Genomic DNA, 21119 nt, shown 5'->3' on the forward strand with positions numbered 1-21119 from the left:
TTTTTGGTCTGTCTCACACTGACCTTCTTAAACATTAATTACTTTTTACTTAATGTATTTATCTCACAAACTATAGTATTATACAGAACCAACAGCATTTATCAGAATTCCCTTTTTAATAGAAAAGGAATTATATAAGAAAAATATGAAAAACAGCCTGAGTAAAATGAGAGTTTAAGGTCTTTTGACTGTTCTTGTTACAGCATTTTAAGTTGGCTCTTTGCTTTAGGCTTCACTTGGCAGAAAAATTATTGCTGGAAGTATTCTAGTCCTTTTCAAACATGACTAAGCATAAACTTCAAAAACTGTTATCTTCAAATGTAAATCAGGATTATAAAACTAAACTTAAAAAAAAAAATTAAAAAAAAAAAAACTAAAAATCAGGGTAATGAATCTAAGACGCAAATGAACTCTCTTGGAGCATCACAGAATGTCTTTGTCAAAACTGGCTGAAGTATATGGTAACATGCTAACAAAACCTTCATTGCATCTCTGACCTGAAGATGGTCTGATGCTTCCATTTAAGACAGCTGAATTATAATACATTTAAAATGTTACATGTTACCATACATGATGTGTTTTAACGTGGAGTCTTTCAAATGCTAGAACGTCAATAGCAATACGCAGTTTCTTTTTCTAAGGTTTTGCAGGTAATTAATTAAATTGAATGAGATGAACACTTCTGTCATCTTTTCCAGTTTTATACCTTCCATCCTGGAAACTAGCATATATACATAGATTCTATTTTCTTGGTGTTTTGTCACATAATGTGTTTTCTACCCATCATGTACTTCTTAAAGAAATGGGTTTCTGTGGGCCAGCGTTTCCGCTGTGAGACTGTAGTGGATTCTGCCATGATGGAGTTAACTTTCCTCAGAACAGCCCATGTAGTGCTGTGTTTTTCATTTGTGGCTAGGCAGTGTTGATAACACACCAGCATTTTGGCTGCTGCTGAGGGGTGCTTGCACAGTGTCAAGGCTTTCTCTCCAAACTGCCCCTCCCACCCAGCAGGCTGGGGAGTGAGCAGGATATGGGGAGGGGATAGAGCCTGGACAGCTGACCCAAACTGACGAAAGGAATATTGTGCCATGTGACATAATGCTCAGCCATAAAAGCTGAGGGAAAGGAGACGGTTGCAGGGACATTTGTGGTTATGGTGTTAGTCTTCCCAAGCAACTGCTGTGTGTACTGAGTCCTGCTTTCCAGGAAGTGGCTGGACATCTGCTTGCTGATGGGAAGTAGCGATTAAATTCCTCTTTTTGCTTTGCTTCTGTGCGCGGCTCTTGCTTTTAGTAAACTGCCTTTATCTCAACCCATGACCTTTACCATCTTATTTTCTTTCTGTGTCATGTTGAGGAAGGGGATTAAGAGAGCAACTGGGTGGAGGTCTGAAAGTCAGCCAAGGTCAATCCCCCCTCAGTAACAGAAGACCTTCATCTTCTGTGTTACACATGTATTTATACCTGATTCAAGAAAGCAGACTCTCTTTGGTTTTCAGCTATAGACAGAAGTTTAAAAAACTATAAAGCAACTGTTGGACCAGGCTGAGATGATTCATATATAGTTTTGTCAAAACACGTGAAAATTCATTCAGTTTCCAGATTTGCACAGTTCTTGGTTTTTGCTTAGAATTTCATCTAGGTTTTTACCATGATTGAATTCCTTTCTGTCTCTCCCTCACCCATGGTAAACCATTATGCTCAAGATACGACATATTAAGAATTTTCAATCGTTTCATATTAGTGATGACTCTTAAGGCAAACAGAGATATTTTCATAAGTCTCTGTATAAACAACTTTTAAAAATACTTAGATGCTGTTGTGGCCAGAACATATTAATCAAAACTGCAGCTCTATTGTGGTTGTGTATAATATCTTTAATTGTAATTTATATGAATCATAAAAAGGTGTAACAATGTTCACTGACATTTTAAAATCCACTTTTGAAATGTCAGAAAACCAACCAACCAAACAAAAAATGCTTAAATATTTAGCAGTCCCTCTCTCAGGTGTAATAGGTAGTCAATTGACCAAAACATCCACGGACAGTGTTTTGTTCTGTATTATAGGAAATAAGCCGAGATGTCAAAGAGCAAGTGAGCTAAAATTTCACTTCAACGTGTACCCTCAGGATCTGACATTGTGTTGAGATTATTTTAGTTCATGTTGTTGCTATAGAGTGTTTTTACTTCTTTTCAGGCACAACAAAATCAGAGGATCGAGCTGCTCTCTTGAAGAAATTTAATGAGCCTGGGTCACAATATTTCATCTTCTTGCTGAGTACAAGGGCTGGAGGGCTAGGCTTGAATCTCCAGGCTGCTGATACTGTTATAATCTTCGATAGTGACTGGAATCCTCATCAGGTTATTTTTATTTACTTGTCTTCAAGCAATTTGCAAAGAATTAATGCTTTTTGGGTTGCTTCTTTAGCTTGCATATATATACTCTGAGGCAAACAGAATAGATCAAGGTACATCACAAAGTGCTACATTGTGATGAATTAGTAAGACAAACTCCTACAACCAAGAAATACTTTTGTTTGAAGTAATTCTGTGTCAATGTATATATTTTATCTGAGTCTGGGGGAATCCTCAGTTAGGGTTCTGTACCAGTAGTGTAGCTGTACTTATTCTTTAACCCTTAGGGAATTAACAAGTATCTCCCAGTTTTGATTCTTCAGTAGGTTGCAGTATTTTAGTAAAGGTTGTACAGAGTGCTACCTGTCTCAAGAAGTTAGTTAATGGCCACATGAATACACCAGTAGGGAGGGAGATGTGAGTACAGATCACCAGACAACGAGGGTATCAAACTACTTCAGCATAGTTTTTTTTTTTTTAAAAAAAAAAAAAAAAAGGGAAAAAAGAAAAGAAGATGGTCTTTGTTGCTTAGTGCCGTTTTATTTTTTTTTTTAAACAGGGTTTGAGAAATTTGGAGCAATTACATTTAAAGGCTTCAAAAGTACCTCAGAAGGCACTTCATTCTTTGCATTTTTGGTTATCTCTAGGTCACTTCTAAAAACTTTTTTAATGCAGTGTCCTGTATATTTCAACAGTTACATAACAATACGTCCTTGCAGCAAAAATTACAGAATGTTCTTTGTAGAATCTAGTGAACAGACTGCTTAACTATAAAATATATGCAGTTTCACTTCTCTTGTGGTTGGGAGTAAATTGTTGATTTTGATAAGCAGTATGCTAAAAGAGAATACTTGTTTGCTTATTTTTTTAAGCACTTAAACAACATATTTCCAGAAGTAAAACCTTCTATTTACTCACTTTACCTATGCTCCTGAAAATTAATTTACGTAAATTAATATTATAGGTTCATCTTGACTGTTATAAAAACTTCAAGTGTACCTTTTAAATTCCAGCAGCCACATTTTGTGGGTTGTTAAGGGTATTGCAAGAGAACAGAGCTAACAAGAGTAGTAAGAGCAAGGTGTTGGAGTGAAATGGCAAACTCATTGTCTGGTTTCTTCTTTTTTTCTACTTCAAAGAATTTCTGTTTTATGAGGTAGGACAAAACTGTAGGAGCATTTTGAACTTAGGTACCGTACCTTCATTATCTGGTTGCTGAAAGAAACACATTGAGAGTAGGAGCTCTTGGATTTCTTTTTTTCTCCAAAGAAAATTAAGAAGAAAAGAAAAACAATTTTGAAATAGTAAAAGTAGCTCTTCACCAAACATTTACAGTGCGCTTTTTACTTCTGCCATCTCTGAGTGCAATCACCTGAACAAAAACTAGTGGATTCATGGTGTTCTAAAAATAATTTAACATTGTTTTTAGGCTGTTTTAACACAAATATTCTAAGGTCAATATAAAAGCCTATATCACAGATAGTTTTTAGTTAACATCTTTATGAATTACTAACTGCCTTTTGTTAGATAAATTTATATATGAATTTTATACAAACATACTTGTTTTCTTTTCCTGGAATCAAAAAATGTTTTACTTCAGAGTTCATTCTGGCTTGGAAGGTCACAATCTTTGAGTAGAAGAGAAAAAATAGATACTTAAGCCCTTCTCAGTCACTGCACATGCTTTCAGGAAGTGTTTGGCTTACTGTATGTGCAGTGTGTGGAGAAAGTGCATTTTTTTTTTCCACTTTTTTTTTCTCCCTGTCTGGGTCTGAAGTAGTGTTGGGAAACAGAACAATCAGGAGTGAACTATGTGAATTATGGTGGATTGTGGTTTGAGTACTTCCTTTATGTCAAAGGATAACTCAGCATTATAATGTCCTTTAAGCAGAGAGTGATTTGAGTAGCACAATTATATAAATCATTCTCTGTGTTCTTTGCCTAATAGGACTTGCAGGCCCAAGATAGAGCTCATCGAATTGGTCAGCAGAATGAAGTTCGAGTCCTGCGACTGTGCACTGTGAACAGTGTGGAAGAGAAGATACTTGCTGCTGCAAAGTATAAGTTGAACGTGGATCAAAAAGTTATTCAGGCTGGAATGTTTGATCAGAAATCTTCAAGCCACGAAAGGAGGGCTTTTCTACAGGCTATACTGGAGCATGAAGAAGAAAATGAGGTAAAAAGTAGTTAGAAATAATTGGTAAGAGGATGTTTCAGGGGAAGATTACTCTTTTCATCAATTTCAAAGATTTTTATCGCCTTCAAAATTAGAACTGTCAACATACTCTTATCATCCAGTCAAAGAAATAATGCTAGACTGTGTAGTGGAATTTTCAGACATACTGAATAACTAGGACTACCTAGTTTCAATCATGTAAGAGCCTGCTTGCCTCTGCTTTTCTATTTTGGGTCCTGGGTGAGATTTAAGATGTGCTTTGAGCTTAGAGGAAGCCAGCAACATAGCTGTTTCTTTCTGGTGCTATATCCAAACTGGAATTCTAGTTATGACTTTCTCTTCAGGAAACAATTAGTTGTCTCAAAACAGCTATTAAATTCTTCTTTATAATAGTGGGAACTGAGATTGTAGAAACACTAATCATTTATCCCATTGTGTTCTTCTTTGGAATTGGGATTGTGGAATGGTAAGCCCCTTCTTTTGCCTGTCACTGCAGATTTTTCTCTTGCTGTGAACAGTGTTCATAATTTGCATCAGCACTGCATTTGGGATGGACAGTATAGATGTATTAAGTTATCCTGAAGACACACACGCAAAATGTCCCATGCTGCAATGATTTTTCCTGCCTCAAAAAAAAAAAAAAAAAAAAGCAACCTCTGTTGGCTAAAGACTGCAGAGATTCCTTGCCTTAATTTTGCCTCTCAGTATGGCTCATACCATCTGAACATGGTACACAGGGAAAGAAAACAAGATTCTATAGTCTGTTTCACAGTCATCTTTCATTTTATGATGTCAATTTTCAAAGACCAAAGGGTTTACTTCTTCAATAATTAAACCTTTTGTGTAAACTCCTTTTTATGTTGTGCACAGATTATAAAAAAAAAAAAACAAAAAACTAGTACATCAATAAGGAAAGTGTTTGCTATTTTGTACCTGTTCTGGTATTTTTCATAAGGCTTGTCTGTTTCGTAAGTAATGACTATTTATGTGTGAATGCAGAAATGTTATGATGTATGTGTACTGTTTCTGACTAAATGAAACCTTACTTCTCATACATATAGCCATCACTATCTGTATGAATGTATAAATTTTGAAACCGGTAGAAATCTTTTGGCAATCCTGTAGATTTGTTTTCAAAATTTAGATCTTACTGTGGTATTTTCATATAGAAAATTCCATAGAAAATACTTATTTTTAAAATGTTTCAGAAGCTCAGGACTGTAGTTCAGGCCTACTGGGCACGCCTTATTTGATGGATGACTCTAAAGCTGTTTACTTTTTGTGCATTTTTCAAATATATTTGGGAGGACATGCACAGATTTAAACAATGTTTGCTTACTATAACCTGGTATCAGTCTTTAAAGCACAAACTGGTGCTATAGTTTGACTCCTAAAATTATATTTATTTTTATTTTTAAAATAACTTCAGTAACATTTAATTGCTCAAAGTATATTTGGACAGTTTCTCTCTCTCCTTGTGCTTGTTAAGCATAGTCATACTTAGTAATGGGAAATTTTAAAAAATCTATTTTTCCCTGTCTGGTGCTTAGGAAACATCTGTAAGGGAATATATTTGCAAAATTGAATCAATTCTGAAAAGGACTGAGGCGTAACTTACCTAGAAACACACTTTTTGTTTGTGTTGTGTGTCCCACATACTACAGTTTCTTGTGATGACCACATCTCCACTTTAACGAAGGAAGAGACATTACCAGGCTATATATAAATTGCTTTGGAGTTGCTCAATTCCAATAAAATAAATAATAAAATTTTAGTTGATAACGTGTTTCTTCTGAAAATCAGATTTAGCAGTAGACGAGGATGTTGGAACCCACCAAACTGAATTCCAAATGCAGAGTGACAGACAACCATTTTTGAGACTGCTTTGTATGCTTTACTGATTTACACTTAAGTATTTGAAATGAGCTAGGTATGCTCATTTACAAAAACAGGTTTACATAAAATCCTAGAGGACTGATCTTCTAACCGTTCATCTGATAATTTTATTAAAATATACTGATTTACAAGAAATTAAACTGTACATGGAGTGCTCTTTTTCGTTGTCTAAAAATCTAGAAAACAATTCCATGGTCTTGATCATATTAATTAGCTGATTCTAATTACTTGCCTAAACTGTTTCTTTCAAACTTTAATATGTTCTCTTTTTTCTTCTTTATATATATGACAATTATTGCAATTATTTTGTAATAACAGTTTAAAAGATCCATTACCCATATACATAAAATCAGGCATATAGATTAGTAATATAACCAAATACTTCTGACTCTAGCTTAACATTGTTATGCTTCATGTTGGGCTGTTAAACAAATTGTGTAGCAAGATAGGTTTGAAAAACATCAATTTTGTTTGAAAAGAATTACTGCCTAGGCAATTAGAGATTAACTGTTCTAACATACAATTGCTTAAAATACCATGGAGAATAATTTGAGCTCGTCTGTCATCCATATACTCTAAGAACACAGGTTCTAAACATGTTTTTATATACTATTTTTCATTAATCTATTTTCTTTTAAGTATGTTTTCTGTTGCTGAAAATGTATAGAATTTCACTGTCCAGGCTGCTTAGAAGTATTTGGCAATAGTTTTGAAACAATTACATTGTCATTAGAAAATGTTACAGCTCAGGGTTTTGCTTTTTTCTCTTCATACAAGCCTTTGAAAAGATTCCATATGGACTGTAGCCATAATGAAGATGTTGTCTATGAAAATGTTCTATTGGAACAGTTCTGATACTTTCATAGGTGAAAGTAATAAGTAATGGGATGGTTAAAACAATTCATTTCCTCACCATTATTACGATAGTATTTTCACATGCATGGGACACACTGTAGATTAGACGAGTAATGCAGTATCAGGCACTTAATACTAGTTTTGTGGCTTCATGAACTTAATGAAAAGCCTATTGAAAGGCTTTTTTAGTTTGTAATTATTTTCATCATCCTTTCAAAATCCTGATCTGCCTTCATAACTGTTCCGTTTTCTATTTCTATACAGTTCTGACTGTAGAGAAAAATACAATAAAATTAAACTGTAGAAAAGACTTCAGATATCATCAAGTAATTAAAATTCAGTAAATGCGCATATACACACATGCATAGAGCTGCACTAGTCCAGATGACAAAGACTTCAAGCTGTTTCTTACACTCTTTTGAAGGACTTTGGTGATTTGTTATAGATTATGCCATTTTCTTAGGCACAGGATGCTTTTATTTAACTTTTGAAATTTCCTGTATTTCCATACACCTCTTCTATCTGTTTCCTGTCGTACACAGACACACATTCTGTATATATTCTGAGGTATATATACACTTACAAAATATATGTGTGAGTTTTAAAAAAGGAACAGCTTTCTTCCAGATGTTTTATGTTTGAAACATCAAAAAAATCTCTGAAGGTTAAGTTGTAGTAGCAACTCTGTCTTACATGTTATTAATTAAAAAAAAAAAAAAAAAAAAAAGCACAATGAAAAAAACAAAAACAGAAACAAAACAATATCCTCAGAATAGTAGAATAGGTCTTTAAAGCTTTGGCAAAGTAAAATTTCTCTATGAGCAGAGACTATGCAAAACTTTGCCCAAACACTGAAACATTTGAGGGAGTAAGAGGGATTGAATGTGCACCACCCTGCATTGATCAATCATTGCTTCTTCACTGCAACAGCATTTGAGATAAATTTTGAGTGTCAAATGAGTGAGATTGACAAGAAAAAGTAAATCTTACCAGTCAAAAATTATTAATATCAAAAGAACTTTGACCTGCAAATATGGACCAGTACATCTAATAAAGAGATTGCTTAGTGACTGGCTAGTTACATAGTAACTAAGTGAGCTGTAAACTTACATACCAAAGCTTTTCACTCAGGTATGAAGAGCACCATGTTCTGCTTGTACTTGCTTTTTAGTTCTTCTAAATGCAGCATCAAATTCCCCTAACTCTTCTTTTTTCTTTGCTCTCCTGTTTACTCTTTTTTCCACTTTTAGCATAACTAGATATAAAAAAGAGATCATTTCTGTGTATTTAGAAAGATACATTTGAATAATATGAATGCGTGACATGATTAGAAGGAAAAATTCATGGAGAATTTTTTTTGTTGGCAATGGTGTTCATAAAATCCATTTGGTAATGTAATTCATTTAGTAATGGAAGGATACAGGCTCTTCAGGAAAGGACAGGCAGGGGATTTGAGGAAGTGGTGTCTCTATATGGTATTGACCAACAGGAGTGCCTGGAGCTCTGCCTGGGGATGGATGAGGAGCTGGATGAGAGTTTATGGGTTAAGATTAAATTGAGGGCAGGGACGGGTGACATTATAATATGGGGGTCTGCTACAGGCCACCTGATCGTGAAGACTGAGCTGATAATGGCTCTTTAAAGACTGGAGAAGTCTCACGTTCACAAGCCCTGGTCCTCATGGGGACCTTGAACCACTGCAATATCTGCTGGAGGGACAACACAGCAGAGCATAAGCAATCCAGGATGTTCCTGGAGTGCATTGATGATAACTTCCTTCTCCAAGTGATAGAGGAAACAAAAAGAAGAGGAGTTAAGCTGCACTTCATTCTCAGCAATAAGGAGGGGCTTACAGGGATTGTGAAGCTCAAGGGCGGCCTTGGCTGAAGTGACCATGAAATAGTAGAGTTCAAGATCCTGAGGTATTCTTCGAATTTCTTTGCTTCGGTCTTCACTGGCAAGTGTTCTAGCCATGCTTCCTGTATCACAGAAGATAAAGGCAATGCCTGGGAGAATGAAGAACCGCTCACTGTAGGAGAGGATCAGGTGTGAGATCATTTAAGGAACCTAGAGGTGCACAAGTCCATGAGGCCTGATGAGATGTATCAAAGGGTCCTGAGGGAATTGACAGATGAATTTGCTAAGATGTTATCCATCAAAATATTTGCTAATCCAGTATCCATTAAAATATTTGAGAAGTCTTGGCGGTCTGGCAAAGATCTCAGTGACTGGAAAAGGTGAAATGTAAGTCCAGTTTTTAAAAAGGGAAAAAAAAAATGGAGAACTACAGGCCACTCAGTCTCACCTCTGGACCCAGCAAGATCATGGAGTAGATCTTCCTGGAAACTGGTGACCGCCAATATGGCTTCACAAAGGCAAATCATGCCTAACAAGTTTGGTGGCCTTCTACAGTGGGGTTACAGCATCAGTGGATAAATTAACTAGCATTAACTACCTGTCTTATGCAAAATATTTCATGCTTTTATGGTATCCTTGTCTTCAAGTTGGAGAGACATGGATTTGATGGATGGACCACTTGGTGGATAAGGAATTATCTGGATGGTCGCACTCAAAGAGTTTCAGTCAAGGACTTGTTATCTAGGTGGAAAACAGTGATGCGTGGTTTTCCTCAGGAATACTGAGACTGGCCCTGTCAAACATCATTGGTGACATGGACAAGTGCACCCTTAGCAGTTTTGCACACCAAGCTCTGTGGTGTGGTCAACTTGCTGGAGGGAAGGGATGCCAACCAGAGGGATCTGGACAGCCATGAGAGGTGGGCCTGTGTGAAAAATGTGCAGTCAATAAGGCTGATGCAAGGTCCTGCACCTGGGTTGGGGCAATCCCAAGCATGAAACAGGCTGGAGAATGAGAAGATGGAGAGCAGCTCTGCAGGAAAGGATGTGCTGGCTCACGTTAGGCTTTTCGTCCACCAATCCACCATTTCGTAGCCCAGAAAGCCAACCATAACCAAAATAACCATAACTGGCAGGTTGAGGGAGATGATTCTCCCCATCATCTCTGCTGTCATGAGACTCTTCCTTGGAGTACCATGTTCTGCTGTGGGACCTGCAGCACAAGAAGGACATAGACCTGCTAGAGTGGATCACAATCACAGGACCAGAACAACTCTCCTATGAAGCCAGGCTTAGCAAGTTGGGGTTATTTAGCACAGAGGAAAGAAGGCTCCAGAGAGACCTTATAGCAGCCTTCCATTATCAAAGGAGACCTACAGGAAAGCTGGGGAGGGACTCTTTGTCAAGAAGCGTAGTGACAAGATGAGGAGTAGTGGCTTTAAACTAAGAGAGGGTAGATTTAGATTGTATGTTACGAAGAAATTCTTCACCTTGAGGGTGGTCAGGCAGTGGAACAGTTTGCCCAGAGAAGTTGTGGATGCCCAATCCCGTAGGGCAAGGCCAGGCTGGATGGGGTTTGAGCAACCTGGTCTGGTGGGAGGTGTCCCTGCCCATGGCATGGGTTTGGAACTGAGTGATCTTTAAGGTTCCTTCCAACCCAGACCATTCTGTGATACCTACCTAGTTGGCAACATGATTATTTGGACTAACAACACATGATGCAGTTGGTGCTATTACAGTTTCTGCAATGAGATCCCTTTTGTGTGCCTTTTTTTTTTTTTTTTTTTTTTTTTTAAAAAAAAAAGTCACAAGTTACTCCATTTAAGGTGAAAGGAAGCATGTGAAACTTTCATGGGGGTAACTTTCTTCACTGATCATAAAAGATGCAGAAGAGATATGTAGACTTTTTTTTTCTGTGAAGGAGCATTTGACTAGTAAGAAGAACTGTCTTGTTTTTCTAGTTTCTTATTTCATGATTAAATTATATGCACGTTAAGTTACAAAAGTGGTAGGAATTGCATTAATAAAAATTGTACTCTTTTCTGAGGTGAAGATGTCTTACCACTGGTGGGAAAATTGGAGGTGTGGGCATAGACACAGGCTTTCTGTTGTTTATTTTGGGGAAAGAAAGAATGCTACACAATGTTAGGCTTTATTTGCAGCATTCTATACTCCCATTTCACTAAATAATGAACATAAATTTTCATTAAAAATGGTGTGTCTGCAGCATACTATAACATAGGGTCAATAAGCCCTATGACGGAACTAGTCTGTAGCTTGTATTAACCTGTTGTCAAGTTTGAAATGTGCTTGCAAAATAATTTCAAGAGGGAAAATTAACATTGTGGAGCCTGGTTGTAATAGCTGTTTAACTTAGTTGAATTCTAGACTTTTGATTTGTTTTTCCAAGGAATGTTTCTACTTTTATGAAATAATTATTTTTGTCTGAAGACAGAGGTTAGCATCTCACTTCGTAAGCAGCTGATGATCAAGAGACAGAGGGATTCAGCAATCTTTTTTTTCCCCCAATCCAGTGACAGGGTGGTTTTTTTTGTTTGTTTGTTTTTGTTTTGTTTTTTTAAATTTAGGACCGTTTTCAGTCTCCTTGCTTTGACAGCAAAGACCTCATTGTACAGAACGGTACTTCTGAGGCAGTACTGTAGAACAGCAGAACAGAAGTGCATATATTTTAACTGAAGCACTAGCTGTGCTTCTGACCCAGGAAAACCACAAACCAAAATTTCCTGGTTACATGTTTGCTCATTTCCTCATTCTCAATTTATGAAAGTAGTAATAAGTCCCAATTGTCTCTTATGATGTCTATTTTGCATTACTTTTGAATTGCTGAATGTGTTAAAAGTTTTAGTTTTGTTCTTAGTGTTTCATATGCCTCCTGACAGAAGGAGGGAGGCTCAGTATGATGCTGACATGATGCAGACTGTTGCTTCATGTTGAACATGAAAGCTTCTTTCCTAATGCCTTTATCCATCTGTGTGACCAGGAGGAAGATGAGGTTCCTGACGATGAGACTCTGAATCAGATGATTGCTCGACGTGAGGAGGAATTCGATCTCTTCATGGTAAGGATGATACGATCATAAGTAGAATATCTTTTCTAGCATTTTTAGCAAAGGTTTTAACCTTTTTATCATTTCAGGGTTGGAAAACCTTGTTAGAGGAATAGTTTTATTTACTTGCATTGTTTATCTGAGGAAAGAAGAACAATCTACTTAAATGCAGATTTCCTCACAAGACAGACTTCAGAGATCCTTGCAGACAGTAGTGGAACAATGCCAGTCTGCTGGAGGAAGATTTTGGCATGACATAAGACAGTTTAAAATTGAAAGTCACTGTTTGGCTTAGTAGTTCTACAACATGCTTTTATTTTTTAGACATTTCTTCTCTCTTTTGTGCTATGATATTGGCAAAGACAGCTACAGGAACTGAGCAAGATAGTAAATTCGTAGACTGATAGTGCTGGTCTCTGTGAGTTAGCTGGGGTTTGCTGTGGTTTTGTCAAGGGCCGTTAGCTTCATCTCTTCTGCAATAGAACTGTTGAAAAATTACCGAAGTAGAGCTAGTGACAGTGATTCAAATGTGGGGAACTCATTTTATGTTAGCACTTCCCTACTTGTTAGTGCTATTAGAACATTAATGGAGTAATTGTTAAAATGTCAGAGTAGAAATGGCCTTCACATTTTAGCATCTGTTTAATGTGTTGCTTGCTGGTGAATTGGTGACTTCAAGAGTCACTGGCACAGCAGCAGAAAAAATACTTAAAATATTTAAGTAGAGGAGAAAGTACCATCCCCTCTCATTCTACGTAAGCTTCTTTTTCTGCAAGATTGAACAACACAGACGTGTGTGAATGAAAGTGTATCAGGAGGTAGTATCTACTGAAACACCGTTAATAGGACCACAACTTTTTAATTTCTTGGTGACTGCTCAAGTATTCATCTGTAAAACATGGCTGTAACGTAAGTGTTCAGGGGCCATTCTTATATAAGTAACTGTTCTTCAAGGGCACAATTGATAAAGGCCATATTCTCCCACATGGCTGTGCATGCATTTTATCATCACAGTATTTAATGTTATCTTAGAAGAACTGAAATCCCTGAAGATAAGCTGCATGGAAAAGGAGTGCTTAAAGACACTTGTCTTTTTACATGACAAAACTCAAAAAGACTAATCTGGCTGATCTCCTTTATGTTCTCCATCACAGCTTGTTTGTACATGTACCATAGGACTTTTGCTTCTACTGTAGCTGTCCTCACTAGCTGAATGTACATGGTGCATAACGATCAATGTAAGCCTGTTGTATCAGTGTATCAGAAATCCAGGCAAAAAAGAGGTAGCCTGAGTTGTGTGAAAACAGATCTACTGCTGGAAATGCTTTCTTAGTGCTTTCTCTTCAGATCCAGAAGGAAAGAACTAATCCTTGAAGAGAAGTAGCTGATTAATTTATGGCTGTTTTCCAGAAATTTCTGTGACTCTATCCTTTTGGATTTCATTCAGAGGTTATTTACAGCCATTCAGGCAAACAGTTGAGGGACCTAGACTGAAGACAGTTTTATCACTGCATGTGCTTAAATTATGTTTATCATATTAATCTATAGGAAAGGTTTTAAAGGAGAGTAAAGAACTGGTAGTAGATAATAAAAATTTGAAGATGCAAAGTTAATGTGCTTTGAAAGTCAGGGATTTGAAAATATTGAAGATAGAAACAAAAGTTAAATGTTAATGGCTAAGAAATATATTAATTGTTAATAAAAAATTTGTTTTCAATTTATTAGAAAAAGTCTGTTCAATTATAAAAGGAAAGTCTGAAAAACAAGTTTGGCAGCCAAGGTTGTTCGTGTTCTTTTTATCAATATTTTAGGTCGTACATAGAGTATAAAGATAGGTTTGTATTTTCCTTATCTCAGTGTTACCCAGGCAGCCTCATTCCCTCTGTTGATGTTGTGCAGATGTAATCAGAATTCAGCCAGCTGTGGTATCCAGGAAAAAAGTTTTGGTTTGTTTATTGAACTAGGCTTAGAGGTGCAAAAGCATGTGTTTTCCTTATATAAATTAAATATGTTTATCTGAAGTAACCAGTTCCAAAACAATAGGTGAGAGAGCAGGTTGATTTCTCAAGAAGCTGAGAAACCTTTTTTATGTTGTCACTTTTTAGGTTAAAAGTATTCTTTGACATAGATCCTTAGAAGTACTTGTAGAGCTCACCATGTATTTTTAGCTATGTACACAGAAAAAGGATGTGTACAAGTTGATTTTTTTTCCCATACCTTTTGGTGGCTCCATATGCATAGGTAAAAACTCTAGATAGCATCAGACCTCACGGTTGTTCTACTTTTTTGCATTCAATGCAAATTACGACATTTCTACTTTTTCATCACGTAGTAAAAAGTGTAGGCAAAATTCAGAGACAGAAGTCAGTGTTTCAATGTGACCTGTACAACTCTTGTCTTTTCTTAATAGTATGCTTCAGCAAGGGTTACTATTCCTGGCAAAATTCATAAATGGGAACAAAAACTTTAAGTTATCTTTTGTCTAAAGATTCTTTATGTAAAAACTTTCAATAAAGTGAAATTATAGGCCTCTCAGAAAAATGGGTGCAATGGGTACAATAGTTGTGCTGATAGAATTTAACTCCTAGAATTCAAAACAGCAATACAGCAGTAGTTTTCTGTATGAATTGGTGTTTTTAAATTGAGTACCTTGGGGTTTTATTTTAATGAATCCTGTATGACTCTTCAAAAGGTGTATTTGAAAAGGATATACCTATTATCTGATTTGGACTGTTTAAGTAATCTAAATGAGATTCACAGGAGTATATAGTCTGTAGATAGAGATGAATGCTTTCCTGGGAGTACTATAAACCACCTCACTGAGTCCACAGTAGTTCATTGGAATGGATTCTGAGTATCCATATCTATTTTATGAGGTAATTGCTCACCATACTTGAAATGAATTTGCGATTTCATTTTCAGCTTAAAGTCTAAGCACAACATTATACTTGTAATATTCTTAATACTTCAATCTTACATAATATTTTTGTACATGATTTGATTTTTTGCTTAATACAGCAGAAGTGAAAATTCTGTGTTTAAGTTAGTTGGCTTTCTGGCACTGAGTAGGCAGTCTTTTCTCTGAGTTTCTTAATTCTTTCTCAATTCATTTTTTCCTAATAAAACCTTTTAAATTTATGTCCTCTGATATTCAGATTCACCAAACTAGTGTGTTGTCAGTTACCTTCTTAGTTAAGTAATAAAAACACCTTATGGGGATGTTAAAAAGAATGAATAGTATTCACAGATCACGTTTATGAATACAAAGAAACCACAAAACTTGTGTGGAAAACAAGAGTTTTTTTTTAACTAACAGCTTCTTTGTGTTCTTGTAATCTACTTTGTTTTGCTCTGCACTTACTTCAGATTAAGCTAGCTATGGAGTAGTGAACTTGACTGAAAATCAACTGTCAAGTGTAGCTACTTCTTTGTATAGTTGCATTTTAGAAGTATTGGGCTGATGGAAGGGAAATACCTGTGAGGGATTTGGTTTAAAGTTCCAGCTATTTTTAGATAGCTGGGAAATCCATTGGTTCATTTAATAGTTGCCCTTATAACTGTTGTATCCTTTCCCAACTGCCATTACAGCGTATGGACATGGATCGTCGTAGAGAGGATGCCAGAAACCCCAAGCGCAAGCCTCGCTTGATGGAGGAGGATGAATTGCCATCCTGGATTATTAAGGATGATGCTGAAGTTGAAAGGCTCACGTGTGAAGAAGAGGAAGAAAAAATATTTGGAAGAGGATCCCGTCAACGCAGGGATGTGGACTATAGTGATGCTCTCACAGAGAAACAGTGGCTGCGGGTAGGGTAAACCCTTCGTTTTATTTTATTTATTTATTGTTGTCTTTTGCAGTTGAAGTTTATTCATTTTCTTATGTTTTTATTGAAGATTGCACAGTTGCACAAGCGAAAGCACAATGTAATAGTTAAGACCCACATATGACTGTTATTCAGCATTTGCAACTATGTTCAAGGCATTAATAACTTCTAAGCTGTTTTGATGAAAATTAAGTCAATGTTACTAAACATTGAATCAGAACAGTGATAACTTTCTACTGCAACTATTCTGTTGCCATGAATCTTACATTTTTTCTGTCTTTAGGTACTTCAGTAAATGTTGTCTTTAATATACATTCTTTTGCAGTGGAGAAGAGTGGTGATCAGTGTATATTGAAATTTCCTGTGCTGTAGAAGCTATATTTTTTAAAAAACCTTTTTTTAGTATCTGAATCTTAATCTTGCTAAGAATTTGGAAGCTCTCACAGAAGTGTTCTTTCTCTCTTGGTCTTTCATTTCCAAGTCCTGAGCATTTTTTGGCTCCACTAAGGTCAAAAATCATGATAAATGATACGTTACTTGAATTTAAGACCTAAAAGTAAAGATTCCATGATTTTTTTTTTTTTTGCACTTGATTATTCTTTCATTTTTCTGCAAAATACATGTCTATTGAATTCCAATACACATGCCTTTTCAGAGTGGTAGTAAGGAGTTGAAGGAAATATTTTCAAAACCAGCAAATTTGGTAATGCTATTATTTCTAAAATGTATTAGTAAAGTTACTGTATGTGCAAAGCTCATCTACATGTTTTGGTATAGTATATTTTATTGTAAAATAATTACCCTTGGTACCAACATGAATATAGTTTTTGTGTATAAAGATGGGTAGAAATCTAGCATACTTTAGTTACAAAAGTGATTGTGAGAGTGCATTGTGAGATGCTGTGCTAAGAGCTGATCCAGATTCAGCTGCTGGGTGTGAAGTTTACGTGAACAAAGTTTTGAATTACACGTCAGCAGCAAAATGATGAAACTAGATGAGTTTTCAAGTAGGCATTCGTGAAGCAAGACCTAGAAACATGAACTCCCCTCTGGATTCTTCAATATTTACCCTTTCCTACAGTGGAAGTGTTCACAGTATAGTACATACGTGTGTGTGTGTATGTATATAAATATATATAAATATATATATATACACTGTATGTCATTTTAACTGGTTATTTTCAGTGACAGAATACTCTGGCTGTGGCACAGAGTATTTATAGAATACTCTGTATTCTATAGTATTTATAGAATACTCATAGAATTTAGCTTGGACTTCTCTGCTGTACACGTTGGTTTGCTTCTAAAGTTCACCTTCATTTCTGTACTGTTGAAAAACATCAGCCCTCTACAAGTCATCTAATCCACCCTTGTACTCAGGGCAGATTCAGCCTATTCTATGTCATTTATAATAGAAGTTCATCGGTCGGTTCTCCAAAGCCTTCTCTAACAGTTAATTTAAAACTCTACAGAGAAATATATTTAACTGTTAGATTTTCTTAATATTTTTTAAAAATTTTCTTGTTGGATTTTAAACTGATTTAGTACTTGTTCTGATAACTGAGGTCATGCTAAAGTCAAGGTGGTATACAGACTATCAGTTTTTCAACATGGTAACTCTGTTTAAAAAAAAAAAAAATCCTTCCTTCTCCACTGAGTTGTTAAATCTGCTTTCAAATTAGCTAAGTAAAAGCTAAGTCAGATGCATTTTGCATTGTGGACACTACTGTGACTGTTGCGTATGTGTTTTAACTTAACTCCTTTTCAGGTAACATCTCTACATTTGAGAGTATTGAAACAAATGCAGTTGTAGGAACTACTAATATTTTTCGAACTTTTTATTCAAATGAACCAGATTTTTAGTGTTAACAATCTTATGAAGGTTCAGAATAAAAAATCCCCCGTTGTGTGGATACTGAAAATCTTAAATCAATTTTCCTGAGTTTTTGCATCTGGCTTTCATGTGCGTGCGTGTAAAACAGTTCTTTGTTAACAAACATTGTCTTCCCACCACCAACACTTCTTAAAGAAATGATTTATTTTTTTACTTTTTCTGAAGTAACAGCACAGGAGAGCTGTGGGAAAAGAGTAATCTTGTAAAACATTTTCAAGCAAGTCTTTAAGTAAGTAAAACTACCATAGATGGTTAATAAGCTAATTTACAAATCTGTTAATTTGTACATTGTGCCTTTGCCCCTGTAATTTTTGAGTAAAAAGAGAATTATGCATGTTGTATGGACAATTTGAATTAGTCATTCCCCGAGAAATGCAGTGAACTACTTATATCAGTAAAACTCGAAGAAGAAAAAATAAAAGAAGAGCTAATAAATTCAAAATAAAGAATAGTACTTTAATTCATAACACACCCTTTTACCTATGTATCATGCCACTCTGCAGGTACTGGATAATTCTGCCCTTATTGCAGTGTTACAGAAAAACAGGACTTGTTTATTAGCAGCAAGGGTTGTCCCTTATTTTTTCTCATGCTGTAGCTGCTCTTAATAGCTTTATAACTCTCCTCTAATGGGCCTTTGCAGAACAAAACTTTGCATTTCTGACTAATAAGTCAGTTTGCTAATATCAATATCCAGCACTTGAGCTATCTCTCTGGTTTTATCTTTATTGGCAGGTTGACTTCATCTCTTCTTTTCTAAGGGGTTTTGCATCAATCAGCAGCCACACTGTACTGTAGAGATCAGGTACCTGCTGCTTCTCAGCTAGACCCTGATCCCTCTACTGATACACCAAGCACTGAAGAGTCTAGTTAGGGTCCTACCTATGTAAGTGTAGGCTTCATAGCAGATCCGTAAAGGAAAGATAACACCTCAAGGCCAATATGCACACAAGCATACTATCAAAAATGTCAGCTCTGTCCTTGCTGGGAAGTACCTGATTTGGGAAGCAGGAGACAAAACGATTACATAAGCCACAAATATGAGCATACACAGTGTCTGGTGAGACTGTGCTGCTGCCCTGAACAACCTCTCAAGCAAGCTGTAAGAAACATCATCACTAGCTGTCGCTGCAGCCTGCTGCTCTGTAGCTGTTGGCATGACAACCAGATTCCTTAAAAACAGGAGGGAGGAGTTCGCCTCTTCTGCTCTTAGGAAGCATTTATATTCTGGAAGTATATCATGCTGTCATAGATTCTATCACTGCACCACCTTTATCAGGACTGCAAAATATTTTGCTGGATCTCTAGGCAGATTATTTCCTAGAGGGTTATAAGAGTTGTTCTAAAGTCTGCATTGCTTAGGATGATCTTCGAGAACAGAGGACATTTCTTTGAGACACTGTGAAAGAGTGCATTTGACCTGCTGATCAAGGAGCAGTTAAAATGACCAGTTTCCTGTTAAACATTTTTTTTTTTTCCCATCTCGGATACTTACTGTGTCCTCGTCTTCACTCCAGTACCATCAACTTAGGCAGAGATACCAAGACAAGTCTTTCCTGATCAAGACAGTTTATCTAGTTCTCATGTTCTTTGTCTGTCATCCTACAAACCCTGACTCTGAAGCTAAATCTCTGGATTCTGCTTCTCATTCAGTTTAATTGCTGTCTAAGTGACATGAACAAAGTTCTGTCTTCTTGTGCAGTTGATTTTAAATAGCTTTGTATATTGTCCGGGGAAACATGTTTGATTCCAAAATGAGTACTATCTGGTTTTTCTCCTGCACAAATGCAAATCTCCAACTACTGCAAACTACTTGTTTTGCTGATCTAAAAAATCAAAGTGAAATTTAAGCATTTAGTCTGTAATTAGTCAGTCTTACTTAAAGAAAACCAGTAATGGAAGAATATCTAGTGAATACTGTTTAATGTAATTATGACATAATTTTATTTGCTTTCTTCTTTATGTTTACTAGCTAGGGTAAAACGTATTTTCAATTATTTTTTCATCAACTGGAACTTTAAATGACTTTTTGACTTTACATGCTCTCTCTAACAGTTTTTTAAAAGATAGGTCCTGCATCACAGCTAGTAAAGTTGGCCCAGCTTATTACAACAGCTTGATTACTAAAAAAAACAAACTAGGTTTTGTTGTTTTCTAAGACAGTTTTGCTTTTATGTATGCACATTTGGAATCAGTACGAAGTACAAATGCCAGATTCTGTACCTGGAACAGCGTAATCCTGGATGTAATCCTGTGAGCTGAGGCTGAAAGAGTTGGGACCTAATGCTGGAGAAGAGGAGCGTCAGGGGGGATCTTATCAATGTGTATAAATAACTGAAAGGATATATAGGGAATAATAAAGGATAAAGGGATAAATAACCCTTTATAACCTTAAATAAGGGTGCAGAGAAGGTGGAGTCAGGTCCTTTTCAGTGGTTGCCAGTGCCAGAGCAAGAAACAATGGGCACAAACTGGAGCACAAGAAGTTCCATCAGAATGTCAGGAAGCACTTCTTTATTGTGTCTGGGTGATGGAGAACTGCCACAGGTTGCCCAGAGAGAGGTTGTGGGGTCTTCCTCCTTGGAGATCTTCAAAAGCTATCTGGATATGGTCCTGGGCAGCCTTCTCTAGATATGTGATTGAGCCAGAGGGTTGGACCAGATGACCTCCAGAGGTCATTTCCAACATCAGCCATTCTGTGGTGTACTTACAGACTGGGGGTCAACTGGCTGGAGTGCAGCCCTGTAGGAATGGAGCTGTGGGTTTGTTTGGTGGTAAGTTCAGTGTGAGTCAACAACGTACCCTGTCAGCAAAAAGGATAAACCTTTTTATCCTGGGATAAAAATATCCCTATTCTGGGATCCATTTAGCACAACATAGCTAGGTGGTCAAAAAATGTATTGTCCCACTATACGCAGCTATACTCAGCATTGGTGCAGCCTTACCTTAAGTATTATGTGCAGTTTGGGGCTCCACAATATAAGAATGATATAAAAATACTAAAATGTGTCCAAAGGAGAGCAACAAAGATGATGAAGTGACATGAAGGCAAGATGTATGAGGAGCAGCTAAGGGTACAGCATAGAGACCAGGAGACTGGGCGGTGACCTCATTGTAGTCTATAACTTTCTCATGAGCTGTCAGAGAGGGAGGTGCTGATCTCTTCTTTCTGGTGACTAAAGTTATCTCTTCCAT

At 36.4% G+C, this 21119-nt stretch overlaps 1 protein-coding gene across 5 annotated transcripts in view; it reads left to right on the forward strand.

Moving 5' to 3' along the window:
* The window catches only part of SMARCA2 (SWI/SNF related BAF chromatin remodeling complex subunit ATPase 2), a 120176-nt gene that overhangs the window by 68811 nt on the left and 30246 nt on the right, over positions 1–21119 (forward strand). For all 5 annotated transcript variants that reach the window (XM_082783242.1, XM_082783240.1, XM_082783239.1 and 2 more), the window contains 4 exons: positions 2199–2362; positions 4305–4532; positions 12141–12218; positions 15795–16013. In XM_082783242.1, the coding sequence (XP_082639368.1) occupies positions 2199–2362; positions 4305–4532; positions 12141–12218; positions 15795–16013 (689 nt within the window). The remainder of the gene's footprint in view (positions 1–2198; positions 2363–4304; positions 4533–12140; positions 12219–15794; positions 16014–21119) is intronic.

The sequence above is a fragment of the Aythya marila genome (genome assembly GCF_965140915.1).
Source record: "Aythya marila genome assembly, chromosome: Z".
Taxonomy (NCBI): domain Eukaryota; kingdom Metazoa; phylum Chordata; class Aves; order Anseriformes; family Anatidae; genus Aythya; species Aythya marila.